Here is a 27,184-nt window from a genome sequence, read left to right as displayed (position 1 = left end):
TTTTTTTTTATACGTATATTTTAAGGAATTAGCCCAAAGCTTCTATCCTTTTGGAGAGTGGAGAGCGTGAGACTTGGTCCAACTAGTGGCCACCCTATTTATCCTCTGTGTTTGACTTTTTCTTGTCCTTTTTGTCCCCATTTTTTGGTGTGGAGTGGAATGCGGATCAAAATAAGCTCCTTTCTTCGTGATCTCTCTGAGCTATCTGCCAATGTGTAGTTGAAATTCCACACAGATGCTGGGGAAAATAGACAATTTCATCTCTAAACTTTTTATTAGTGTTGATTTAGTTCCTAACTTTTATTCCTAGCCAATTTGATATGTGAACTTATTTTGCATTTCCAATTAAGGACTCCTGTGGCGGCTTCACCACCTAAAACTAATTTAGCTCTTAATTGACCAGTTAAAGAAGTGTATTTTAGAAACATCACTTATGGGGTTATAAAAAATTAAGTAAATTGTGTAAAAAATCACAATATCAAACTTTAAAAAAGTTTTATCTAGTGATTTTTTACACGATTTAAAAGTTTTATTTGGTGATTTTGTTATACCATTTACTTGTTTTATTACATTCTCGTGATAATACTCCTGTTTAATTAGTCAATTAGGAGTCAAATCAATTTTAGGTAGTGGTGCCACCGCGAAAGCCCTTAATTAGAACTGCGAGATAAGTTCAAGTATCAAATTAGTCAGAAATAAAAGTCAAGGACTAAATCGATACTAATAAAAAATGGGTAAAAAACAAAAAAGCCCCCTGTGATAAACCTAATACACAGAAAAGCCCCCCATGGTTTCAAAATATACAACACGACCCCTCATGCTTTGAACTAAATTGTAAAGGTGACAGAATCCGTTAAAGTTAACGGAAATGGACAAAATGACCAAAATACCCTGATATAATTAAGCAAAAGACAGCTCAAAAAAATCATTTGTTTTATTCTCTAAATAGAGAGAATTGAGGGTTAAGGGGTAGAATAGGTATATTTGATAAAAATTAAGTATAAAATTTTTTTTTTAGGTTCCAATAAGTCATTTCCGTTAAATTTAACGGATTCCGTCACCTTTACAATTTAGTTCAAAGCATGAGGTATCGTGTTGTATATTTTGAAACCATAGGGGGCTTTTCTGTGTATTAGACTTACCACAGGGGGCTTTTTTATTTTTTACCCATAAAAAATTTAGGGACGAAATTAGCCATTTTTCCCAAATGCAGCTGCTTTTGGTCTCTCCATTCTTTTTCAGTTGGCCATTCTGGGGGCCTCAAGCCGCGCCATCTGGTTTCCTTCACACATGGTTTTCTTTTTGGTAGCCCAGACCAAGTTTCGTGATTCACTACTGTTGCAAGTGCAACCACAGGCACAGAATTCTTTCCCGTTGAAAACTCAGGTCAACCACAGACGGAGTCCGACATATGAACCATCATCGGCCCAAAAGCGAAGATTTGAATCCATTCCCTTCCGCGGGGAAGGCCTAGCGTGAAGCTTTCGACTCCACTCCACGCCCCGAGCACTCTTTTCCGCCAACCAACTATTGAATCCCCAGCCCTATCAGCCAATAACTTTCTTGTTTTATTACTTGACCCTTCGATCCTAGTACTTATTAACGTTATAAACGTTCTAAACAGCAAACGTGCAACCCCGAATGCAGATGAATGCGTAATTATCTATCTGAAAGGAAAAAGACATTATTATTGCCTAGAAACTTTAGGAGCATTCTGAAGAAGGGGAGAGAGACGAGGGTAATGCTTCTTTTAAGCTGCGGTAAGCGTGCCCGGAAACAGGAAGGCAATACGGTGATGAAGATAGTGACAGAAAGAGCATAGCTCCAACTTTGTTTACTATAAGATATGAATTAGCAGATACTGTCAAAGCACTGACCAAGACTAAAAGCATAATACGGTTTAACATATAGCTTCCATCAGATAATCAACCAATCTCAACTTTGCTTAGTAAGCAATTGCCTTCAAGGATTCTGCGTCGCCAACCGTGTGGCAGTATAAGATGTCTGACTTCGATCTTCTTTGATTCTTGGAGGGGCTGGTGGTGATTAGGGGTGTACACCAAAACAAAGAAATTGGAGTGCCAACTACATGTCGAAAATTACAGGTGGTCCTGCGTGTGGAGATTCTAGTTTTGGGGGCGTAACCCCTCAGCCAAAGACATTGGCATCACAATAAGGCCTCCGCTCTCCAACAGCTGTGTTGCAGCCAATGGATTCACCTCCAGCAGCCTCCCCATCATCTCTTCCAGAGGTTCATTCTGCATCTGGTCACGAAGAAGGAAATGGCCATAACCCTGCACATAGCAAGAATGACATGCCATCCTTACACATCATTATATATGTTTTTTAGATTTTAGCTAGGTGGATGCAGGAACATACCTCAAGCAGTATGAATGGAGTTGAAGATGATTCTCCTCCCAACCTGCTTTGACTCAGTTCCTGCGCAGGTCAAATTTGGGCAAGGGCTAGTTCATAAACACTTGCATAATTAATTATTTAAAAAAAAAAACAGAGAAAACCTGGCACTAAATCTGCCATTGGCAGAAATTTAATGGTAGTTTAGTGCAAGCATATTATAGCATACTAAAGAGAATCTCAAATTTGAAGACACCCCACATGGCATGAAGAGATCCTCCAATCCTCGACGATGAACCAAATAATCTAAATAAACTCTTTCAAACAATGCAAGAACCATTCGGTGGCATCTAATCTCATAATCATAATATTGAGCATCTTCAATTCTTCAGGATTAGCAGAAACAAGAGGCAAACCACTCTATCCAAATACTGCAGATAAACAATTATTGTCGCTAGCTGTAATTATTTCCACAAACACCATTTGAACTATTATCTCATGTTCCGCAGCTTTTGGAAAACTACCTGTTTTTAGAAAGCACCAGACTCTGTATCTGAAAGCCAACCTTGTAAAACAACTAAAAGCAGGCCAATGCAGATTTTGTGCATCACAAGATTCAGTGGATTATTTATTGGACTTACATCAGCAGACATCTGAGCTATGCAATATGCAATGTTCTACTAAGAAACAAATGATAGACGCAGATATACCTTTACTTGAAATTGTAAATACTTTATATGATCAATAATATCATCCAGTACAGATGCCTTACCACCCTGCAAAACCAAGAGAAACAATTTATTTTAACGACAGGCAACAATCCATGTGTTTCATGCAGCAGGAAGTGGGCAGGCCATGTGAAAATCATGTAGTTAGGACCAGAAAAACACTGCTCAGCAAGATGTTAAAAGGCGGTCAATGATCGCTACAGAAGCCAATGTCTGCAGTGGTTAAGCACCCATCATGTGCCAAAGCTACAACTTCTTGATAGATATATATATATTCTGCCATACTTCAAACAAAAAGTTTCAACAACATTTATGAAGGCTTTTTCCTTTGCTCCTTGGTCCAGATCAATAAAATGTATTACCTCTCTTGGATGTGGAAGGAGCTCCTGTAACGCCTCAACTCCCTCAGAAATCCTCAACCTGCGACGCTGCATAAAAAGCCAGCGACGAAGATAAGTTGCTAACTCGGGATCCACAAGGCCAAATGGAAGAATTATAGTACTATGGAGGAATAAAATTCCTAAAAAGAAGTTAAAGAACTATCAAGAGACATAATAGAATGCTGCTAAGCACACAGGTCAAAGGAACAACTAGCTTGCTTGTAAATACAGTTGGTTAAGAGATTTGAAGCTCACACGATCAGCGGTAGCGGCTTTCTGTCTTGATGTGCTGCTAGGAACTGTGGAAGGAGAAGCAGTCGCAGCAGTGCCATAACTTTCATTTGAATTCTGCTTGCATTAGCAAAACTTCTTTTGTTAAGGTCTATTAAAAGTTCAACACAAGTTTCAGAAAGAAATAACTCTAGAAACTTGACCTGAGAGGGAATTTGAAATCCTAAGACTGTTAGGTTACTCGGAGGTACTCCTTCAGCGTGCGGCCTCTGTCATTTGAACAGTTGAAGAAAACAGAACATCAGCACCATTTTCATCAGTTACGAAGTGAAGTGTTTGAGAAAATTAAATACGACGGAGAAACAATTGTTAAAGAGTTGTGTGTGTGGGCGTGTCATGATGCCCAGAATAAGCAAGGGAAATACTCCATTAGAGAGAGAGAGAGAGTTTGAAGGTAAAGCATAGGAGTTTGTAACTCTACCTTGTAACCAACCATGTCAAAAGAAGCCTCAGGGGTTGTAAAACCAGACGATCCAGGTGAATTGTTGAATGGTAGTATTTCGTTATGGACTTGGGAGGCCCCATTTTCTGCGAGAAAATGAACATAATTCTGGGGTGTTGGCTGGCAGCAAAGCCAGGAGGGTAAAGTGGTAGGAGCATGATGAGGAGTAGTGTCGTTGCTAGCAGCTGCTGCGGCTGCAAAGTTGAGGTAGTGGCTATGATCAACTTCTTCTTGCATATAATAAACATTGTGATTATTGCTGGAGCTGCTCCCACGGCCACCAAAGGCTAATGTCGTGGTAGTAAAGGGGAAGGCATTGCAATTACTCTCATCTTCCATTGTCTCCAATCCAAGGAAGAAAATACCTGCTTAAGTGGAGAAGAAAAGCTGTAAAAAGAAGTTAAATTGCGGTATCAGTAATCATCCAATAACCGAAAACATTTGTGGGTCGTACTTCGTCGTAAGGCAAAACATCTGAATATCAAGACAACCAGGTGCATAGGTGACGAAGCTAACTAAACTAGAAAAAAAAAAAAAAAAATTTTGGGTCAAATGCAGATGCAAGCAGAGTTAAAAAAAAAAGGGGGGGGGGGATGTCAACAATCTCCATAGCATTCCAGTTACCACCTCTCTCTCATCTTTCGTTTCTTCTTGAGAGAGAGCGAGAGAGAGATTACTGAGGGCAGCAAAGACACACACCAAATGGTAAGGAAATTACTTTTAACGCCAATAAAGAACCTGATACTTGCAAAAGCAGAAGGGAATCCCAAGAAATGGGAATTCGAATTGTTGAATCAAGTAGAACACAGAGCTGTAATTCCAAAAAGAAAAAAGTAAAATAAAAAAAGTTTTGAGAAAAAAAAAAAAGAAAGAAGAAGAAGAAACAACAATAGTCCTAATGTAGTAAACGTAGTACGTACTGGGAGATGCGGGAGAGAGGTGAGTGGCGAGGGCCAGAAAACCCTAGCAACGGACTGGAGACTGGAATGGAATGCAATGGGGTTAGTTTGATGATGCTGCTGTCTCCAGTGAGAGAGACCATTGAGAATTTCAGAGTAATACATAGGAGTGTATAAATATATGTATATTTAATAAACACGTATTGTATTTGTGCGTACATTTCTCAACTGGCGCTCCTTTCCTGTGTCAGTTGTCAGTAATAAAATGCAGGGAGGGAATGCAATTAAAAGAGGAGATTGGAGGTTGTTTTGGGCCGGTACTACACCTTATATCTCTGATGAGCTTAATCGGTTCATCTATTTAATGTTAGGGATCAACCCATTAGACCATTAATACGGCTATGCCCGCTTACTTGTCTGTTCAAGGAAATTATCTAAGTAGTCACTAAACTTTTATAATAGTTGAGTTTTGGCTATTTAATTATTCATAATATATTTTTATCTACTAGACTATTAAAAATATAAATTTTGAACAATTTCGTCTAATTTCATCGTTAACTTTGTCAAATATAACTATTAATAATATATCTCGTAAATCATACGAGCATTTAGATTTCGCAGAATTAACATTAAAATCAGATGAAATGGTCTAAAATTTACATATTTGATAGTTCAATAGGTAAAATCTTGAATATTGATAGTTGATTGATCAAATCTTGACTATTCAAAAATTTCAATAACTACCTAAATAAATTATCGTGTTTGTTCTGGTTTTGCAACTTTTTTGCATATCAAACATAAGTAAGTTCAACTCGCCGTAACAAAAAAACCTCCCCTGTCCTGTTTCCTTTTACTCTAAGCTTTTTTCTTTTATTTAACTTTTCTTTTTAAAGTTCTATAAAAGGAGGCGAGTGTAATTTAAGAAGCGAGAGAGGGTCCAAGATTTCTAATTCCTAAAATATCAACTTTAATTACTAGACTGAAATCTACTTGACCTATAAGCATATGTACAAGCACGTATTTTAACTTTACTAGGTACATTTTATCATTTGGAATTCGATTTAATTAAAGGACTTTCCTGTTATACAAATTGCAATTCTTACTTTTTATGCTATCAAATGCTTTTTTTTTTATATTATTTATTGAAGAATTTTAAAATGTAAAGTGTGATAAGTTAAAATCTATGATTCTTTAATTTTTTTTTTCATTATAAAATTTTGTAACAACATTCATCTTTTGTTGGTGGATGATTCAGACCTTTACCTTTTCATTTTACCAGTTGCTGAAACAAGGATAACTTTGGCATTTGTTGGCCAAATGTATCAATTTGTTCGTTATAGAATCCAACCCCCCGCCGCAAACCCAGACCCCACCAAAGAGCACCAACGCATATTCCCAGTAGAATCTGATAACACACCGTGTTTGGTTGGTCTTCGTCTCCCTCCCTCCGAATCCCTTCCCCTTTTATTCTGATTTCTGCTCCTCTCCACCCTGCCTCCTAAACTACTCAATCCCACATAAAGAAAGTCAGACAGGAGCAGCTGAATCAACGAAACGCCCGCCCTCAACAAAGGACAAGCAGAGATTTTTAATTCTCAGACTCTCGAAAGTCAACTTCAAGAATATCAATTATGGCGACCCCTCAGATTTTGCAGAGAGAAGAAGATCTTCTCTTATGGCAGTCCCTCTTTGATGACCCCAAAGGTCCTACGATTTCCATCATTCTTTTTCCATTTTGTCAGCTGCCAGTTTATTGGGTTTTTTTTTTTTTGGGTTTTTTTTTTTTGGGTTTCTTTTTAATCGTCTGAACCAGTTAAAGCAAGTTTTTAAATAGCTTTGGATATTAGGATATTTGTAAATTATTTTCTGGTCCAGTATAAATCTTGCTGATCTAGATTTTCTTGATTCCCTGGGTCTTCCCGACAGACATTATTCTGTTTCCGGGATGTATTATATACTTTTGGGACTTTTGGGAAAAATCAGTGATTTTTCTATAGGGGATAATTGCAGGAGAAAATGAGAAGTGCAGAGGAACGGATATTGAGAAAAAGATCGAGTTCCTGGAGAGCTTGACTGGAAAAGTAACTTCCCAAGTTCTCATTTTTTCTTCTGCGCTTTTAGCAAGATTTTATCTTTCCCCTATTATCTCTAGCTTGGATACTGTTGTTCTTCAGTTACTAGTTACTAACAATAGTTATGGCTAAGTTTGCAGTAGCAACTTGCATTTGTAGGTTATTATTTATCTTCAAGACTGTTAGATTGCACTGCAGGTGATAAAATTGGTTTAATGTTTTTATCTGATTATCTAATGGAATGGATGCCTAGGACGTGCAGCTAGTCATGAATCTTTCTAAATTTAGGATTCAAATCTCATGGCAAATTTGAACGGTCAATGGTATGCTTGAAATGATGTAATCATTGATTCCACTCTGTTTCTATCATTTCGGCCATCAGATTCATAAATTGTGAACGTTCAATTGCAGCCCTGCTTAGCTATATTCCTCCTGATTTTTCTCAAATTGTTGCAGGTCAGCAACCGGAGATCTCGAAGATGGTTAAATGATCGCCTTTTAATGGAGCTCGTTCCTCGTCTAAATGCAGAAGAAATTAGAGGCTTGTTTGCTCCACCGCCTTGGGGTAGGAGACAACCCTCTGGAAGCAGCTTTGTCATGATTTGTATCAGCTGTTTAATACATATGTTTTCGCAGTTTTAATTTGTTAGCAGTCATCTTGGTGTAACTTCCTTACTATTCAGTATGCCCTGAATTTGTAAATATTTCTGATCTAGCTTCATCTTACAGGTGATGATGTGCCACTGTCCCCATTTAGCATGACAAATATAGGAGAATGGGACAAATTTAGAACCGTGGATATGGATAAAGAGGTATTATTCTCGTTACCACATGATTACGAACATTATCTCTAAACTATTTTTGCATGATATTTGGGTTGCATTACATTGGTCCTTTCACTGTTGAAGTCAACTTACGCTCTCTCCTGCTAACTTTAAATCTTACATAAAGATTACATTCATTAAGTCCTCTTGCATGGATAAACAAAATTAGTACATGTGTTTGTTGAGGGATCAGTAAACAAGGTGTGGGTGAGCCATGAACTTTAAAGACCATGGATGCCTTTAGCCCTTGGTTCACCTCTCCGTGTTGGATGATATGTTTTCTCTAACATTTTCGTGACTTATTGAATTAAATATGCCATTGTCTTCTTCCTTATTTTTCTTTATTTGCTTGCTATTTTTCATGTTGTATCTGTCATTTTTGTGTGTGCGCGTGCGTGTGTGTTGGCTGGTATATCTTCTTTAATATGGCTTGCTGGAATTGAGCGTTGGTGTAGGAAAGTATGGTTGTTGAGGAATTTGATGGGAGGAGGATATATTGCCTGATACGAAATGTTAGCAATGTTCTAAATTCTAAGGTTTACTAGTGTCAGATTTTGCTTGTTTGTGCTCTCTCTCTCTCACGCACACTCTGACAGGAAAAAAATATGGACACTTCATTATTTGTTTAGGTATTATTCTCCTGTACCTTTTGAATTTGGCCTGTGATATGGCAATATCGCCTGATTCTTTTAAATTTTTCTGTCCTTATGGTAGACGATGATGATAGAAGCCCTCAAAGGTTCAGGAATGAAACAGAAAAGTTGTGGTGATGCAGACAAGGTTGCTGTACTTACTGCATGGCATAGAGTTGATTGTAGAACTAGAGAAGCTTTCCGTCGTAGCTTTCTTCCAGAATTGATAAGTGGATATGAGGTAACCTTGAGATCGACAAGACAGAGTATAATTACTTCCTCTTCTTATCATCTATTACCCTACATATACTCTATTGTCGTGATGATCTTGTATTATTTGCATGCTTTATGTTGTCTATGATTCCTGTATTAATTTACTCATCCTCTTATGTGTTTTAGGAGTGCATCCGGGACTTTGTCAAGGAGACTGGAGATGGTGGTGTTCTTGAGTTAAATGTTCAAGATCCTTTCCGCCGGTTGTTGCTGCACGGTGTTTGTGAGGTATATCTGGCCACTTGATTCTTTAATATGTAAGACTCACTATTTGCACTCAGCATCGAAGAGTCATTATTATTTCCCCTTAGATGTTGATAAGTTGTTGATCACAATAACTTGTCATTAAAGGTGTTACCCTGCCAAGAAATTAGCTCTCTTTTCCTAAAAGAAAAAGAGCAGCAGTTGTCATTAACCGGCTGCTGTATTTAGTTATGAGTCTGATGTTGTGCCCCAAAATTCCCGTTCAACAGTTCTACAACTTGGTGTCAGTAACAGTGACGCAATCAAAGGGAACAGAGACATTGAAAATGACCAGAATAAGGAAGAAGAAGGCCGGTGATTTTGAGCTTCCGAACATCACTCTTTGTAACTTTCTCAAGATGGCGAAAGAAGGGATCTCGTGATCATTGTCCAATTATGTGATCATGTATTATTGCACAAATTTGTGCATTGTCTTTTAGTTCATGGAGATCAAGTTTGGCATTGAACCCTTGTACCAAAAAATAACGTACTCAGTGCTTGTAGTTCAAATGTTGTTGAAATGATTTGTTTCGTGATGCGGGTAGATTTGATTTAGGCCTATAGCAGGTGAAATGTGTATCTCTTGTAAATTGATTCTGAACAAAAGATTCCTCAGAGACTGACTAACTGGAAAATAATGCAGGCTTAGCTGTTATATGTAGTTGAATAAAAGTAAATTGCCAAGACACCGAATGTTTCCATGTACAGCATTGAGCATACTGCTTCTGCGTTGGCGCATTCCTTGTTCAGGGGCGGCGGTTCATAGTCTTTGCAAAGGCGAGTGGAACTGGCAAAGTACGCATCAATCAACGGACGCGACTGGATGCCCTTTGTCATTAGCGGTGCAGTTAAGGGGGCGTAGTTGCTGTTGCACCACCTTAATTTGGAGAATATTTTTATTGTGTTTAAAACTTGGAAAGTTTTGAAATTTTTTAAGTCGTTTCTCACTTACTTCTTTCTAAAATTTTTATTAGAATTCTCTTACTTACCATACATTTTGCTTTACACCCCCTTAATTTTGAGAAAATTATGTTGAAAACTTAGGCCTTGTTTGGATTGCGGTTTTTCGTCGAAAAATTACGTCGTTTTCCGTGATCACATTTCCCTATTATCTTTTTCCCTCACATACATCAAATCGCTACAGTAATTTTTCCATGAAAAATCATGGAAAATGCAATCTAAACACAACCTTAGAAAGTTCAGAAATGCTCAAAGTTGTTCCTTATTTGCTTCTCCCTAAAATTATTACGTGATTTACATGTAGTTATTTTTAGTATAAAAAAAAAGATCAGATTCCACTTTTTAGGAGAAAAATAAATATAATTAAAGCCATGTCCTACTTTTTTACCAATAAAAGTAAATATAGATTAGCTTATTTATTTAACTACAAATGAGATTTAACCATTTTATCCCTTAACAAATGATTATGTATGAGTTATACGATGAATTTGGGAGTGTGCAATTTCTAAAATATTTGATTTACCGACCAATTTTGATTTCAATTCGCAATTTCGAAATCGAAGAAAACGAAAAGCGGAAAGAAAATCGAAATTTTTGCTTTTGAATTCATGAATCGAAAACGGTAAATCAACTATCTATTTTGAATTCAAATATGTATATATAATATACATATACATGTATATTGATACATGTATGTAGTATAAAATATTTATATGATATAATAATACATCTAACTATTATTTGTATTGAGTTAGTTGTATAGAACAAAAAATAGCATCTAATTTAGCAAATTATGTTATAAACTTATAAGTTCAATTCACTAATTTTGGTAAAATGCCGAATTTCGAAATGAATTAGAATTGAAATCGAAATCGAAATTTGTGAATTCATAATTTAAAAATGTCGAAATTTCCAACTATCAAATTTTCGACAATTTCGAATTCATAGTTCCGATCTACCAAAATCGAATTCGATGCACACCCCTACATGAATTTAAGATAAAACATGATCAAAGATTGGAACCAAATTTTATCATGCATGTTTTCATGGATTTGCCTATATAGTAAATAGTAAATTATTGCAATCAGTAGTGTTCTTGTAGCGCAAGATTATTGGTGGAGAAGTACAATCACCTATATAGAAATAGTAATAAATTATTGCAATCAGTCGTATGCTTGTAGCGCAAGAATATTAGTGGAGAAGTACAATTTTGCTAGTTGCTGCTTGCATTGATCAGCTTGGGAAACAAATCGCAAAAGCCAAAATGGGACAAAGAACGTGAAAATGTGCTGTGGCATTTTGTATATATATAATACTTTTAGCACTTTCTCCTACATCTTCGGTCTCCCAAGCGTATAGCCTTTCCAGTGGTGTAGCTCACTTAGCTGGAGGACAGGAGGCCGGTGAAGTCGGTACAAAACGCTTCTATACTGTTGCAGTATGGCCAGAAAACCTGTTAAGTTCTGCGTGGTATGCGTTCTCCTTTCGCGTTTTAATTCCAATTACCGCATCACAGAATTAGGGTTTATACCTTCTTAATTTGATTGGGTCTAATTGGGTAAGTTTAGGTGGATGCTTTCGCGGACCAGGCGTTCAAGGGGAACCCGGCGGCAGTGTGTGTGTTAGAGGACGACAAGGACGAAGAATGGATGCAATCTGTTGCTACCGAATTTAATATCTCGGAAACTTGTTACCTCACTCGGATTGTCGACTCTGACTCACAGTCCACAACTCCCAGATTTAAACTACGTTGGTTCACTCCAGTAGCTGAGGTCAGTCCTCCCCTGTTCCGTTGTCTTTTGAGTCGGAAGTTTCAAGGTTGAGTCTTGGATATTGATATTTGAAAATTTTCCTTTATGTTAATACCGAAAGAATCGCATCTGTACTTTGCACTAGTACTGCCATTGTGTTGTGGTTGGGCATCTCTTTCCCTTCAGCCCAAATCTTAGATCCTAAAATAAAAGAAGTTGGCGCTTTGATATTGAAGTCAAGTATTCCAATTAGGCAACTACTACTGAAGACTGCATGAAGTCAAGTTTTCCACATTGTAGCAAGACATATCTGATATCCATCGAGTGCTGGTCATTTTCTGTATCTGTATTTGCAGGTTAAACTCTGTGGACATGCAACGTTAGCAGCTTCATATTTTCTCTTCAGTTATGGTCTGGTGAATTCTGATAAGATAGAATTCCTGACGCTATCAGGAATTTTAACAGCCAAGAAAGTGCCAGATTCCAAAACCTCAAATTCAATGGACCATCAAAATGGCGATATCCAAGAGGACTACTTTGTTGAATTAGATTTCCCTGTAGTCCCAATTGCTGCACCTAATTCTGCGGAGATCTCGGAAATCTCTAAAAGCTTGAATGGTGCTTCAGTGGTCGAGATCCATAAGACAACTACTGAAGAGGATCTCCTTGTAAGTTTCCTCTCTTTTTGAGAGACCATTATGTGCTTTTATCTTTCGCAAACATGATTTAACTACTAAGGATATTATGCTCAAGTAACCACTAATTTAAACATGATGTAACTACTAATTTAAACATGATGTAGCTACTGAGGATATTATGCTCAATTAAAATAGAGCGAGAACTTTGGTTAATCAACTATTTCCCAAGAGCAATCTTGAGAAAGTACATGCTAATGACAATGGTGGTCATGTTTTGGTAGGTTGTGCTCCCATCAGGAAAGGCAGTTGTAGAAGCAGAACCACTTTTTGATGAGATCAAAAGATGTCCAGGCAGAGGGCTAATTATAACAGGACCTGCACCCCCTGAATCTGGATTTGACTTCTACAGTCGCTTCTTCTGCCCAAAATATGGGATCAATGAGGTTATTTGTTTCAACCTTGTGAAATATTCTTGTAGATGAATTAATCACATGATTCCATATGCCTGATGAACCAAAAAAAAAATCCATTTTATGGTCGGGATCCTGTCAGATGACTTGCTTTCCAAATTTCAGGATCCTGTATGTGGGAGTGCACATTGTGCCTTGGCACCGTACTGGAGCAAAAAGCTTGGGAAATGCGATTTTGTTGCATATCAGGTTCTCTCTCTCTCTCTCTCTTTCTCTGCTTTTCCCTTTTTCTTCACATTGAACATGAACACATGAATATATGGACAGTAAGAAATAGAAGAGGTAGAAATCAAGGATTTTATCCCGTTACTTATTAAGAACCGATCTCCTGACTCAGGCATCACCAAGAAGTGGTGTGCTCCATTTGCATGTGGACGAGAAGAATCAAAGAGTGCTTCTGCGAGGGAAAGCAGTTGTTGTAACAGAGGGCTCTATTTTGGTCTGAATTTGATTTGCCCCCGTGAAAGTTTACATTTGCTTGGAGCTGAAAAACATCTTGGCAAACTTTAATTGATCATTTGTGTCGCTTCTTTTGTACCACAAACCATCTACCGAATAATCTGCTTAATTTGTATGCCTTTGTATTTGTGAGGATATATTTTATTTACCTGCATTTTCATACCCTGTGCAGTCACTCACTCATTGATGATCCAACTTCGTTTCCTGGCTGGAATTGATTAGGAAAAAGGAAGAAACTTGGTAACTTAACAGTGCTATCATAGCGCAACTATATGTTTACGAAGTCTTCTTTATTAGGCTGATCTGATGGGAGAGTTTGATTGAAAGTAAAACAACCTTATATACTTCCTCGAGCACTCCAGTTAAGAACTGATTCTATAATGGCGAGTAATTATGAGCAAAGCAAAACAAGTCTTGTTCTTTTTCTTTTTTTTTTTTTAATTATAGGATTATTCATTAACGGAGGAACGCTGACCGAGCAGCAAAGGAGGAAATACACGTACATTATTGTTAAAACAGCAGATTATTATATATATTTAGAAAAAAAAGAAAAGAAAGGGGCGCTTCATCATGAATGAATTATTGGAGTCATTTGTTGGTGATGAAATTGAAGTTGGAGCAAGTTGTGCTCCGGAACAGAACGGAAGAGCTGAAACCGAGCCTGTTGGAAACCAGGTCAAACTGGAGCAGATTGTCTTCAATCTGATGTCCTCCAATCACGATTGAGGTCCTGGGGTTTGGCCCGCCATCCACGAAACCCAGGCACAAGCCATTCACACCGTTGACTTTGACGCTGACCATCGAATTCGGGCCAAAGATCCTCCAAAACACATCATCACTCTGCAGCACGAGATCAATGGTGGGAACAGCCGGTCCCACGCGCGTGCTGGCTATCTTGTCCGCTTCGTAGCACAAACTGAATGGCTTCACCGGCGTTATTGAGGAGAGGTTGAGAGCGGCTGATTCCTGCTCAAACGCGGCCGTGAAGGCCTTGAAAATGGAGGTTTGCAGCAGGGTGTATGGCGTGGAAGTCGTAACCTTGGTCCCGCCGAATCCATTCTCTTGATTGATGGCAAGGAGGGTCTTATTTAAAGGCACGGCATTGCCGTTGACCTTGATGGAAGTCACCCCAATGAAATACTCATCCGATGGGCGGTTAGGGTAAGTGATTACGGTGCCGCCGTAGGGGTTTAAGAGGAGGGGAGTGTAAATCAGCGATTTTGAAAGGTCAATTCCGGGCAAGAAGTAATATGGCCCGGCGGAGTTGAAGAAAGCCGCGCCGTTTGCGGAGGGCGTACTGGGCAAGCAAATCGCGAATATCAATGGAGAAGAGAAGGCTCGGCTGAGCTGAGCCGGCAGGGAGAAATTGAACCTGCCTAAAGCCGCCAATCCGGTGACTCCTCTAGCCAAGCCCCTCAGCAACTTGGTTGTACCGCAAGAAAACACGAAATCCGAATCCAGGCCCAGTTTGCCCGGGTTTCGGCCGTCAGTGGCGGGCAAGGCAAGCGAGTCGAGCAGTATATCTCCTATGGCAACCTGCCGAGTCACGGAATTCTCAGGGAAGAATTCGCAGGAGTCGTTGAAGCACGAGGGACCGGGACTTTTGAAACAGTTGCCATAAATGCGGGTGTCGAGCTCAAGGCAGAGGGAGGCGTTGTAGAGGACGTGGCGGTAAGTGGAGGAGTTGTAGCGACGAGTGCAGTCAACCCAGGTGAGGGAGGCTCCCAAGTCGAGGTGCAAATTGGTGTGTTGAAGAGGGGTCTTGAGGTAAGCTGAGACAGAGTATAAGTTGGTGGAGGTGTCCTTTTTGATGGGTGTGAGGAGGGGTTGGTCTGCTTGGGCGGGGTGGAGAGATGAGGAGATGAAGATTAATAACAATGAGGAGGAGAGGAGGTTGGTGAAGGAGAGGGGTTTCGAGGCTGGAGCTTGCATGGCTTTCAACTTCAAATCAATAATAATATGCATGCCGCTGCCACCCATGCATGCTAAGATTTTAAGAATATATAAGACTAGGAGTAACGGGTTGCATTGCAGCGAAATCCATTTATAGTAGCGTAAAGAAGATGGTGGAGGATAAATAATAATGCTAGCCAGCTTCTTCTGCTACTACTTTCATTCATGTTCTGAAGTCAGAATATGATATTGTGGTTGGGAATTGGTTTTATCTTCTTTTTTTTTTTAAGATGGTAATTGTTGTATAATCTAATCTATTCTATACTAGAGGAGGGGACGGACTCAAGAAGGTTCAAAAATAATTCAAAGTGGATTGAACTGCAATCGACGGATATGCTATATATCCGTTTAAATTTTTTTTAAGCAAGATCACTTTAACGTAGCAATTGATAGGAGCCACACTAAACTTTAATACTTTGGCTGTGGAAACCGGCTCAAAAGCTGGTGGTTGGGAATTGGTTTTATCTGAGGATTGAGTCATCTGGGGTTGGACAGCGTGCTGTACGCGGTTCATTGCCAGTGCGAAATTTCTGAATATTGATATTTTAAGGTTTTTAATTTCAGTGGCATCCACGAGGGAAGAGCGAAAAACAAGCAAAACGCGGATTCATGCTACGCAAATCTGCAAATGAGGTTTTTTTTTTTCTTGAAATCTTTAAAAAAAAAAAAAGAAAAAGGTAAGGTGTTAGTAGAATACTAATGTATTAGTAGTACTGTCTGCCTTGTTTGACCGGAGGATTTAGTTTTGGACTAATGAAAGTTCTTAACTCTAATCATGTCATTACGGTGAAAGACATCTAAGCAAGTACGTAGCTTCCTATTTTACATTCCAAAGCTAGTTAGTTAAAACTTGATTCAGGCTACCAGGGCGATGCATAAACAAATGATCAGATGCTGGACTCAATTGACAATCTACGTAAACAGATAGCCTTTTAATTAATTAGTATATAAAGTAAACCTCATCGATGAAATTAAAGCGGCAGTCGTACATTAAAGGCTTCCAACTTTTCTAATTACGTAATCCAAATCTTTTACCGATTCAACGATAAGACTTAATAGTGGACTGGAGTAGCATATATTCATTCTTGTATTTCTAATAAGTTAAGGGATATGCTGCTGTTAAGTGTTAACCGTGAAGTTGAAGTTGGCGCACATGGTATCGTGTACCAACACCGAAGAGCTAAATCCTAGCTGCTGAGAATCCAGGTCAAACTGTAGTAGATTGTCCACCATCTGTTGCCCCCCGATGACAATCGTCGCCGGAGGATTCGCCCCACCGTCCAATAAAGCCAAGCACCACACATCTACTCCCTCCCTCGCCATCCTAACCATCGAATTTGATCCCAATATTCTCCAAACTACGTCATTAGACTGCATCACCAGATCAATGGTCGGTACTGCCGGTCCAGCGCTCGTTACCAGAACATCCCCCGCATCATAACACACGCTAAATGGACTCACGGGCTGCGTTGCGGTGAGCTTGAAGGCGGCAGCTGCAGATTCGTTCACGAACGCCTCAACTAAACTCGCGTAGATTGAAGACTCTAATACGGTGTATGGAGTTGACAGGCTGAGCGTGGTCCCACCAAAACCATTCTCATCGACGGTCAGGACGCTCCGGTTTAGTTTCACGGCGACTCTGCCGTTGACTCTTATGGAAGTCAAGCCGATGAGGTATGCTTCGTCTTCGTCGGTTGAGATAAGGAGTGGAGTGTAATTCAGATGTTTTGAGAGGTCAATCTCGGGCAGAAAGAAATATGGACCTCTAGTACCGAAAAAAGCCACTCCCGGAGCCGACGGTGAATCCGACGGGCACAGAGCAAAAACATTTGGGGAAGATAGAGAATTGCTAACTTGGGCCGGCAGCGAGAATTTGGACTGGCCAAGGGCTGCCAAGCCGGTGACACCTCTGGGGACATGGCCTTTGAGTAATGACCTCTCAGAACATGAGAATACAAATTCGGGGACGACCTCGAGCTGACCCGGGTTGCGACCGTTGGTGACGGGTAGTGCCAGGGAGTCAGCTAGTGCCTGCACCCTCACTCTTTTCCGGTTCCTTGGTCTTGCGAAGAAGAGATGGCACAAGCCGTCGGAGCAAATGGGATCGGTGGGTTCAGAAGAGCAGTTTGAACAAGCGGGTGAATTGAGCCAGTTGCAAAGAGGAGAAGCGCAGGGAAGCGGGTGGTAGCGGTACGTACAGGAAGAGCGGTTGCTGCAGGTACATTCCACCCAGCTGAAAGGGGCAGTGAGGTCAACGAGTAGTTTTGTGGGCTGCTGGTAAGGGGTTCTCAAGTAAAGTGACAGAAACTGAAGCCGAGTGGAAGGATCCTGGAGAATGGGAGCTAAAACAGCTGAAGAAGAAAGGTGAATGCACAGAAATGGAACGACGGAAAAGAACTGGAGCTTGAACTTAAAGAGGCGCCATTGCTTTTCTTGAGGATTGAATTCCATGGTTTGGATTGGAATGGGGCAGAAACAAATTCGTAGCGTAGGTGGAAAGTAGGAAGTATTAACCAACACACCAGATGACGCAAGTTCATGTATTAGACTATTAGTCATGGCCTTATTGACGTGTGTGTTGTGGGGAAGCATGCAGGAGGATGATGGTAGAATAGCAGTTTGCAACATGGAACCGGAAGAAGACATCCGCAATTTCATGGGATGATGATCCATCCTTCAGCAGTCTTGTTTTTTACCCATTAAGCATTCCCTGCTGGCTACGATTGCCCCTCCCCGACTCCCCAAAAGAAAATGACTCGAGAGTGAGTGACCTGTGCTTGAACTCTATACGGCGCCCGTTTTCTACACGGTAGAATTAAAAAATAAGTGTCAGGGGAACAAAAAAGTACTTCACTGGTTATTGGGCTAAAAAGAAAGCAGGCCTATGCAGTATTGTTGGTTTAAGCCCAATGAGCTTGACAATAAACTGGCCGAAATTTACAAACCCAACTGAACTTTTCAATCGCGTAAGTGCCCGTTGTCGTTGGACGCGAGACTGAATTTACGAAGTTCTGTTTCGAGTTAACTGCTCAGGTTTTGGAATCATCAATTCAACATAGACATTTGTTGTTTTATTTATTTTTTGAACCTCGCTTGAATTAACCTTCGGAGATGAGGTTTTCATAGATGGGCTTTGATGATGAAATGTTGATGTTCGTTCTTATGTCAGCCATAATATTAATTAGGGAGAACTGCACAAATAGTCCCTCACATATTGCAAATGTGAAAATTTAGTCCCTCAGATAAAAAATGATCAATTTTAGTCCTTAGCAAATAAAAAAGGATCAATTTGAGTTCCTTTTCACTTTTCCGACTGATTTTTGCCCGGAATATCTCACGGGCACACCACGTGGCCAACTTTTCAAGGGTAAAAATGTCAAACCACTTATCTGTTGACCAAAACCAAAATGTAAAGGACGAATACTTCCCAAAATTCTTCTTCTTCTTCATTTCAACCAAACCCAAAAGCTGAGCTTCATCTCCATGGCAGAACCCCCAACTTGTAATTGCGGTGTACCAGAAGGTGGATTTATTCTGGAACTTTTCGCTGTGATGATCATAAGAATAAACTTTTATAGAGCAACTGGAATCCTGCTGTGACAATTTAGTGTTGATAAATAGCAAGTGGCCAATCGGCAAGTTGCCCACAGGGAGGATACCAAATATAGATGAACCATCAAAACCTGCGGGATAGGGGATGGCATGCCTGGTCCAGGAGCTAACACCACCATCTTCGTAACTGTCCGGTGTATAAATGAATAAGGATTCTCCATACCAGGAACAAACAGGGCCAAGCGTCCCCTGGTTCGTGCAATATTCCACGCATAGCGACTGCGGCAGAACATGGCTTCCTGCAGTGGAACTTTGGCTTGCATCGTTCGTCTAAGAACCATTTGGGTAGCTCCCAACCCCTGCCTAAATTCCCCTGGCTTTCATTCTCCCTACCCGAAGACTCTGAAATCAACAGAGTTGTCTCCTTCATGCAAGAACTCTCCCGCTACCCAAATACAAGAACTCTGTTCCTCCCAAAACAGCAAATAACCAAGAAACTACACCAAAACAACAACCAATGAACAGATAAAAAGAACACCACCACAACCATAACCCAAAGAAGCGCACTATCCATGCCAAGAATAAAACGCTAAGCTGATATGCCAAAATACCATGATGAACTGACGTCTTAAAAGTACTACTGTTATTGTTAGGCTGCTCATATGCAGCCGTGGTTCTTGAGAGTTCGGACAGAATCTTCATCCCAGCCTCGGATTGTAGTACAATTTATGTTACCACGACTGTCAGACTTGAGTGCTGGACCCGATCCAACAGGATTTTTTCCCATTTTTATTTGAAACACATAAATTATTTTTGCCAATCTATATCTGGTTCGGTTACATCTCCCCACAGCAACCCCACACTATCCAGAAAAACCTCACCCTCTAAAACCCTACAGGCCCCTAAAATCACCACTAGAAAACGCCCTAAACATTCCATAGAAGAAAATACTAGAGGAATATTATCCATGGCTTCAATGTCCATAGATATTGCAACTACCTTTCTGGGCCTAGCCAAGAGGCAACCGGCTCCTCTCAATCGATTTGGCGCTACAGTCTTTACTCAGTTGTGGAAAAACGAGGTTTTTGTGAACCAGAGTTACTCAATCTGCTCTTCAGTTCGTTCAAGAATTGTGTCTATTAATTGTACATCAAAAGCGAAAAGGTTCTCCCGCAGATTTATTGCCTCCGCTGCTACTACTTCGACACCTCAGAGCGAGGATTCTGATATTTTGACTACTCGAGGTTCTGCCATGGAGATGAAGCTCAGCTTTTGGGTTTGGTTGAAATGAAGAAGAAGAAGAATTTTGGGAAGTATTCGTCCTTTACATTTTGGTTTTGGTCAACAGATAAGTGGTTTGGCATTTTTACCCTTGAAAAGTTGGCCACGTGGTGTGCACGTGAGATATTCCGGGCAAAAATAGTCGGAAAAGTGAAAAGGGACTAAAATTGATCCTTTTTTATTTGCTAAGGACTAAAATTGATCATTTTCGATCTGATGGACTAAATTTTCACATTTGCAATATGTGAGGGACTATTTGTGCAGTTCTCCCTATTAATTATTGTAGCTTTACATTTGCCTGAGGTGACTTGACCTCGTATTCAGTACAACGAGGGCGGTGGTAAGCAATTATGCTCAATCTTCTTTTCTTTCTTTTTTTTTTTTTTGGAGGGAATTAAGCTCAATCTTAATTTGGATGAGATCAAAAAGGGGTCATGTCAGAATTTATGACATTAATCCGTTTGAACAAGACGCTGGCTCCCTAATATTCACAGAAGTTGATGAAGCAGACGTTTTTGCCTTTTTATTTTTATTTTTTGACAAGAAATTCGTAGCCGCCATCTGAGAGAGTACGCATTGGATAAATTTCAATCCGTGCAATAACCCGTCAATCATATTGAGGAGTAAGACGTATTAGGTAAATGCTGTGTGACGGACAAATGTCCTAAAAAATTTGAACTCGAATTGGTAGGAAAATATGACACTAACTCTATCACCTCAAACCAACTCAAGGGATGATGTTTTTATCTTTGTTAAGAGCATAAACGAAATTTCTTCAAAAAAAAAAAGAAAAAAAGAAAAAATTATGTAGTGGGGCAAATCCGCGCATGACATATGTTAGGTCGGTAGACCACACGCGGCAGGTCGGCCGTGGGTACCTCGAGGCTGGCATGGGCCAGCTCGGCCTAAGAAAGCCAGCTCGGCGTGTCGGAGGTCTCCTATGATGGGCTTGATGGGCCGCCGTCTCCGAACATTTAGGGGCCGCCGCGGGAAACCCTAGGAAGACTCCGAACCCTAAGGGAACTTTGACTCCCATAAGGAAACTATAACTCGAACGGTCCTATATATACTCCACTATCAAGACTACACAAGGTACGCCCACGAGTATTCTCTACTATTACTATATCCTTCTACGACCAAACTAACTTGACCGTCGGAGTTATCCCAGGGACATCAGTCCCGCCTCCGTTCTCTCTTCTCAGGTCACCTAGCACGATCCCAGCTCAGCTTTTCCCAACCAGGTCGGCCGCATCAGCTCGGACACGGTTTTCGGCAGTCGCATCAATTGGCGCCGTCTGTGGGAACACGTTACACTTCATTGCGAGTCATGCCGAAGACTAGGTCGCAGAGGAACGCTGGCGGGTCCAAGGGGACCGAGCGTGGTGGCTCCCAAAACCCCTCTCGGGGTCCAACACCCGGAGAAGGAGGGGCAGGGCCCTCACGAATCCCGCCTGAACAACTGGTTCAGACAGTGGCCCAAAACTTGCCCACCTTCGAGGCAATCATGAACTACCTCAAAGAGCAGTCGGGAGGTCATCAGGACAAGGAGCCCAAGGTTCAGGGAGCAGATCCGTCAGAATCCCGAACTGGGAGTCCCACCAAAACTGGGGCCAAGCGAGCACACCGGGAAGTTATGACAGCCCCACTTTCCCCTAACGCGAACCAAAGGGGTTAGCGGACTGCCTGCCCATCTCTCGCCAGGACTACGGATCAAATTAGAGCTATCTATTGCGATCCGGAACTTACAAACGAGCGTAAACAGGTCAAAATGGTAAAATAACCCAAAATAAAAAATGAAATCCGGAGTCGGTCATGAATAGTAACCGATCCGTCAAAACCCAACCGAAAGAGCACGCAAACATTCACATCTGAACTTTAGCGATTACAATCCAAAAGGACATACAAAAAGCTTTCAAAAGATAACACATATACACGGTTTGCCAAATCAAAAGAGAAACGCCCCAAAAGTACACTTAGGGTTTTAATACATGAGCTATACAAAAGATATGTTCAACTAGCTCAAGTCGGCAACCGATTATCAAATCCAGTCCAAAAGTATTTATTTTTCCTGTAAGGAAAACAAAAGGAACAGAACGGGGTGAGCTTGCGTTCAATGAGGTACCAAACAGATAGCATTAAAATCATGGCATTTCACATTTAACAAATCAGATACACATGTCAGATGTAAAGCAAAGGAACCAATGATTCAAATCAGAAGGATACGGGTGGCTCTCAGGAGCCAAATTTCCAGCGCAATACTTGATCCTAACCGGTTGACTCTCCGTCAACGTATATAGAACCAATGCGTCCGTAGACCCCTCTTATCACCGAATTCCGTCCACCAAACACCCCTTTACCGGGCCCGCTCACCTCAAACGAACAAAAATGGTAATACTCGAGTATACCCGGAATCAAGGGTCTCAATACCCAAAATCCCCGAACAGACTACCGTGGTTCGTTATCTAATCGTCCAGGCCCTTGCCGGCCCGACTCGAATAACTTAGCCACAGGATTGAGCTCATAGGTCATAGAAATCCGAACAGATGCAGACACAGATAACAGATTCAAATTTTGCATAGTAAATTGGCATATGAACAGACTAGAGAACGAGTGTGATAAAGTACACCCTCGTCTCGAACAAATAAACAGATTGCAGAGCAGAAATCAAGTTAAACAGCAATGGAGGGGAGTGGTACACTCACCGGCTCAACTTCAAAAGTTTTCACTTCAGATTGGCCTTAATCGCCAAGAAACCCTAAAATAATCAAAATAAATCAATTGAAGGTTTTACTTCCAGAATCGAGTAAACACAATGCACATGAGGCTCGACTACTAGTCGTATGCCTCGCCAAAATAATTACTAATGCAAGGGTGGAAAACATGATTTTCTTGGAAACAAAAAGGTAACATGAAGACTTAGGCGCAAACAACCCAAAAGCCTTTCATTCTACCAAAAGGCAAATCCAACTTAAAGGAACCAACGGCCTAGAAAATCGGGCAGCACTTCCCCTAAAATTCTTACTTTTCCAGCCATTAAGGCTTCATTATTTTTCTTCAATCACAACCCAACAACACACAGACAAGCATTTCATGTCAAGAGCCGTTCCATAGGCTCACAATATCATAAAACAAGAAACCATACCGAGCCATAAACAACACCAATTCACAACCCCAATAGGGTTTTATAAACATATACCAGCATGAAAGCAAACCAGAAATTAAGAAAGGGCTTTAACCTAAGCCTTGATAAGAAAACCGGATTTGACCTCATAATGCGGTAATGGCACAACTCTCACTACAAATGTCGGATGGGGGTGTAATACCTACCGATTCGAAGCTATGAAACAGGGCTACAACAATGCAGAAGGGCACTCAATCCAGTTCCTAGCTTAACTAGGTCGAAAGTGCCAAATACTATACCAGAATTACCAAAACAGGTTTGCAAAACACAGAAAACTGTAATTACTATAACTCAGTCTATACAAGTCCAAATGCCGAAATTCCAAAGGCATATGATAGCTAAGACATCCAGTAACATTTTATCAGAAGACACCAACTTCAAAATCCAAACCAAATCCAGTCAAAATAGGCAATTACTATCGCAGTTCCGCACATTCTGTTCACCAAAAACAGCAACAGTAAAAACGGCATAACTCTCTCTATACTACTCCAAATTCCCTGAAATTTTGCAGGCACTTCTTACTCACCAATACCTACAACTTTCATGTTTTGAGCAAAGTCCAATTCGGCCTCTAGCTATGACCTAAAATTTCGGACAGAATAGGGGATTTAAGAACCCTAACTTTTCAATTTTCACACCAAATCCAAAATTGATTGCATTTAACCACAATTCACACTCACTAGAGTCATTTCCAACCATTACAATCCATCATACAAGCACCCAACATCAAGATCATATTAAACCAGAAAAATCATCAATAAAATGAAAAACTTCACCAAATCACTTCAAACCAAGATAAAACCAGAAATTCCAGCACTTCAAGCACTACTAAGCATAATTTAAGCTTCATAGGGTGTAAGAGGGTGTTCAAGCTTCACTTACCAAGAAACAAGAGAGAAGAGGTTGTTGAACACCTTAAACCTTCAACCAAGCTTCAATAAACAACTTACTAGCACTAGAAGGTAAGATTGTATGGAATGGAATTGGATGTAACCAATGTTTTTGGTTGATTTGCAACAAGTAGAAGCTTGAATGGTGAAGAAAGTTTCTTCCTTCCTTGCTCAAGGTGGCCGGCCAACAAGAGAAGAAAAATGGTGATTTTTTTGTGCATTTTTTTGATATATAATCCTTTGGTCAAAAAAAGTCAAAATTGGGAATAGTAATTCTTAAAAAAACTTCCAATGAGGAGGTGACAACAAGAGAAGAAAAATGGTGATTTTTTTGTGCATTTTTTTGATATATAATCCTTTGGTCAAAAAAAGTCAAAATTGGGAATAGTAATTCTTAAAAAAACTTCCAATGAGGAGGTGACACTTGTCACCTCCATAAATGCATTCTTATCTTTCTTTCCTCTCTCACATCAATCACTTCACACATTCTACTAATCTCTTAACACCCGATAAATTTTAAACAGTATCCGAAACTTAACCTTATTGGCCGAATTTTTCCGAACTTTTCGCACTAGTGGGTCCCACGTCCACTATTTACTCTTAATTTTCTAAAATTTCTCCAATGCTAGAAAAATCATCTTAAAACTATATTTACTCGTAAAAATAATCTAGAAAATTTTCCGGATACAGAAAGTGTAGAAACAAGCCATTGACTATAAGAAAGCCTAGAAAAATTATAAAACCTAATAAATGGAAAAGTTACGGGTTCTCACACTCTCTCCCCCTTAAAGAAATTTCGCCCTCGAAATTTTCTTATCAACGGAATCTATCAAATCTAAAGTACCCAACGGACCATACCTTCTACGTCCTCAGACGAGTCAGGCTTAACAACACCGTTTATATCTTAATCAAGAGTGATCAGGCTTAACAATACCCGAATAGACCACGCGAAGTTCCATGGAATCACATTTCTAGTTCGCCCAAGTCCTTTTTAACCTAGGCTCTCATCTCTTCCGTATCCGGGCACAAGAATCCCATCTAAGATAATTCACAACTCGAGCCGGCCGGTCCCAAGAGTAAACCATCCTTATTAAAGATTCCTACCCGACATACATACCTAGCTTCCTCGAGTCCTATGATAATGATTCGTACACTTATCACATGCCCGGTTCATAACTTACGCTCAAACGAGCACTTAGACATATTCATGAAATTAGGACCACAACACCACTTGGCCCAGTCTCACTCCGCGCAGAGACCACGCGAAGTGGCTCTGATACCAATTGTGACAGCCCCACTTTCCCCTAAGGCGAACCAAAGGGGTTAGCGGACTGCCTGCCCAGCTCTCGCCAGGACTACGGATCAAATTAGAGCTATCTATTGCGATCCGGAACTTACAAACGAGCGTAAACAGGTCAAAATGGTAAAATAACCCAAAATAAAAAATGAAATCCGGAGTCGGTCATGAATAGTAACCGATCCGTCAAAACCCAACCGAAAGAGCACGCAAACATTCACATCTGAACTTTAGCGATTACAATCCAAAAGGACATACAAAAAGCTTTCAAAAGATAACACATATACACGGTTTGCCAAATCAAAAGAGAAACGCCCCAAAAGTACACTTAGGGTTTTAATACATGAGCTATACAAAAGATATGTTCAACTAGCTCAAGTCGGCAACCGATTATCAAATCCAGTCCAAAAGTATTTATTTTTCCTGTAAGGAAAACAAAAGGAACAGAACGGGGTGAGCTTGCGTTCAATGAGGTACCAAACAGATAGCATTAAAATCATGGCATTTCACATTTAACAAATCAGATACACATGTCAGATGTAAAGCAAAGGAACCAATGATTCAAATCAGAAGGATACGGGTGGCTCTCAGGAGCCAAATTTCCAGCGCAATACTTGATCCTAACCGGTTGACTCTCCGTCAACGTATATAGAACCAATGCGTCCGTAGACCCCTCTTATCACCGAATTCCGTCCACCAAACACCCCTTTACCGGGCCCGCTCACCTCAAACGAACAAAAATGGTAATACTCGAGTATACCCGGAATCAAGGGTCTCAATACCCAAAATCCCCGAACAGACTACCGTGGTTCGTTATCTAATCGTCCAGGCCCTTGCCGGCCCGACTCGAATAACTTAGCCACAGGATTGAGCTCATAGGTCATAGAAATCCGAACAGATGCAGACACAGATAACAGATTCAAATTTTGCATAGTAAATTGGCATATGAACAGACTAGAGAACGAGTGTGATAAAGTACACCCTCGTCTCGAACAAATAAACAGATTGCAGAGCAGAAATCAAGTTAAACAGCAATGGAGGGGAGTGGTACACTCACCGGCTCAACTTCAAAAGTTTTCACTTCAGATTGGCCTTAATCGCCAAGAAACCCTAAAATAATCAAAATAAATCAATTGAAGGTTTTACTTCCAGAATCGAGTAAACACAATGCACATGAGGCTCGACTACTAGTCGTATGCCTCGCCAAAATAATTACTAATGCAAGGGTGGAAAACATGATTTTCTTGGAAACAAAAAGGTAACATGAAGACTTAGGCGCAAACAACCCAAAAGCCTTTCATTCTACCAAAAGGCAAATCCAACTTAAAGGAACCAACGGCCTAGAAAATCGGGCAGCACTTCCCCTAAAATTCTTACTTTTCCAGCCATTAAGGCTTCATTATTTTTCTTCAATCACAACCCAACAACACACAGACAAGCATTTCATGTCAAGAGCCGTTCCATAGGCTCACAATATCATAAAACAAGAAACCATACCGAGCCATAAACAACACCAATTCACAACCCCAATAGGGTTTTATAAACATATACCAGCATGAAAGCAAACCAGAAATTAAGAAAGGGCTTTAACCTAAGCCTTGATAAGAAAACCG

The 27,184-nt window shown here is 40.3% G+C and overlaps 5 protein-coding genes across 14 annotated transcripts; 2 read left to right on the top strand and 3 right to left on the bottom strand.

The window, feature by feature from the left end:
* Positions 1-1,805: 1,805 nt before the first annotated feature.
* On the bottom strand, positions 1,806-5,275 carry LOC113716816 (uncharacterized). Of its 8 annotated transcripts, none has more exons than XM_072064531.1 (9): positions 5,117-5,275; positions 4,935-5,007; positions 4,176-4,561; positions 3,898-3,963; positions 3,719-3,811; positions 3,446-3,511; positions 3,066-3,131; positions 2,380-2,439; positions 1,806-2,294 (listed from the first exon to the last, which is right to left on the bottom strand). In XM_072064531.1, exons 1-9 carry the CDS (start codon positions 5,258-5,260, stop codon positions 2,127-2,129), a joined length of 1,122 nt encoding a protein of 373 aa, XP_071920632.1. In that variant the 5' UTR covers positions 5,261-5,275; the 3' UTR covers positions 1,806-2,126. The 8 variants fall into 8 exon arrangements, with proteins under 8 accessions (XP_071920632.1, XP_027097108.2, XP_071920639.1 ...); XM_027241307.2 differs by having other exon boundaries at positions 4,176-4,583; positions 5,117-5,158; XM_072064538.1 differs by lacking the exon at positions 5,117-5,275 and adding an exon at positions 4,651-4,716.
* Positions 5,276-6,444: 1,169 nt separating this feature from the next.
* LOC113716810 (uncharacterized) lies at positions 6,445-9,825 on the top strand. Of its 3 annotated transcripts, none has more exons than XM_027241277.2 (7): positions 6,445-6,799; positions 7,106-7,176; positions 7,624-7,732; positions 7,897-7,979; positions 8,706-8,864; positions 9,023-9,124; positions 9,370-9,825. In XM_027241277.2, the coding sequence occupies exons 1-7, from the start codon at positions 6,727-6,729 to the stop codon at positions 9,520-9,522; spliced, it is 750 nt and encodes a 249-aa protein (XP_027097078.1). In that variant the 5' UTR covers positions 6,445-6,726; the 3' UTR covers positions 9,523-9,825. The 3 variants fall into 3 exon arrangements, with proteins under 3 accessions (XP_027097078.1, XP_027097086.1, XP_071920628.1); XM_027241285.2 differs by having other exon boundaries at positions 7,093-7,176; XM_072064527.1 differs by lacking the exon at positions 7,106-7,176.
* Positions 9,826-11,318: 1,493 nt separating this feature from the next.
* On the top strand, positions 11,319-13,579 carry LOC113716802 (uncharacterized). Its single transcript, XM_027241265.2, has 6 exons — positions 11,319-11,569; positions 11,668-11,871; positions 12,207-12,518; positions 12,770-12,931; positions 13,064-13,147; positions 13,296-13,579. The coding sequence occupies exons 1-6, from the start codon at positions 11,540-11,542 to the stop codon at positions 13,401-13,403; spliced, it is 900 nt and encodes a 299-aa protein (XP_027097066.1). The 5' UTR covers positions 11,319-11,539; the 3' UTR covers positions 13,404-13,579.
* A 342-nt stretch (positions 13,580-13,921) lies between these two features.
* LOC113716797 (probable aspartic proteinase GIP2) lies at positions 13,922-15,527 on the bottom strand. Its single transcript, XM_027241251.2, has one exon. It carries the CDS (start codon positions 15,395-15,397, stop codon positions 14,006-14,008), a length of 1,392 nt encoding a protein of 463 aa, XP_027097052.2. The 5' UTR covers positions 15,398-15,527; the 3' UTR covers positions 13,922-14,005.
* Positions 15,528-16,489: 962 nt separating this feature from the next.
* Positions 16,490-18,043, bottom strand: LOC140003691 (probable aspartic proteinase GIP1). The gene has a single exon (XM_072071567.1). It carries the CDS (start codon positions 18,041-18,043, stop codon positions 16,490-16,492), a length of 1,554 nt encoding a protein of 517 aa, XP_071927668.1.
* Between the last annotated feature and the right edge of the window lie 9,141 nt (positions 18,044-27,184).

Source organism: Coffea arabica, chromosome 1e, assembly GCF_036785885.1.
Source record: "Coffea arabica cultivar ET-39 chromosome 1e, Coffea Arabica ET-39 HiFi, whole genome shotgun sequence".
NCBI classification, from domain to species: Eukaryota; Viridiplantae; Streptophyta; class Magnoliopsida; order Gentianales; family Rubiaceae; genus Coffea; species Coffea arabica.
This window is presented reverse-complemented; position numbering and strand designations above follow the sequence as displayed.

What these genes read in the sequence shown, in the direction of transcription:
- LOC113716810 (XM_027241277.2), top strand. Translation starts at nt 6,727, where the DNA reads ATGGCGACCCCTCAGATTTTGCAGAGAGAAGAAGATCTTCTCTTATGG. An exon ending in CCGTGGATATGGATAAAGAG is followed by an intron (nt 7,980 to 8,705) that starts GTATTATTCTCG and finishes TCCTTATGGTAG; the next exon opens with ACGATGATGATAGAAGCCCT. An exon ending in TGCTGCACGGTGTTTGTGAG is followed by an intron (nt 9,125 to 9,369) that starts GTATATCTGGCC and finishes CCCGTTCAACAG; the next exon opens with TTCTACAACTTGGTGTCAGT.
- LOC140003691 (XM_072071567.1), bottom strand. Translation starts at nt 18,043, where the DNA reads ATGGATCATCATCCCATGAAATTGCGGATGTCTTCTTCCGGTTCCATG.
- LOC113716797 (XM_027241251.2), bottom strand. Translation starts at nt 15,397, where the DNA reads ATGGGTGGCAGCGGCATGCATATTATTATTGATTTGAAGTTGAAAGCC.
- LOC113716816 (XM_072064531.1), bottom strand. Translation starts at nt 5,260, where the DNA reads ATGTATTACTCTGAAATTCTCAATGGTCTCTCTCACTGGAGACAGCAG. An exon ending in TTGACATGGTTGGTTACAAG is followed by an intron (nt 3,964 to 4,175) that starts GTAGAGTTACAA and finishes TTCAAATGACAG; the next exon opens with AGGCCGCACGCTGAAGGAGT. An exon ending in TCCTTCCACATCCAAGAGAG is followed by an intron (nt 3,132 to 3,445) that starts GTAATACATTTT and finishes TTGGTTTTGCAG; the next exon opens with GGTGGTAAGGCATCTGTACT.
- LOC113716802 (XM_027241265.2), top strand. Translation starts at nt 11,540, where the DNA reads ATGGCCAGAAAACCTGTTAAGTTCTGCGTG. An exon ending in AACCTGTTAAGTTCTGCGTG is followed by an intron (nt 11,570 to 11,667) that starts GTATGCGTTCTC and finishes GGGTAAGTTTAG; the next exon opens with GTGGATGCTTTCGCGGACCA. An exon ending in GCGATTTTGTTGCATATCAG is followed by an intron (nt 13,148 to 13,295) that starts GTTCTCTCTCTC and finishes CTCCTGACTCAG; the next exon opens with GCATCACCAAGAAGTGGTGT.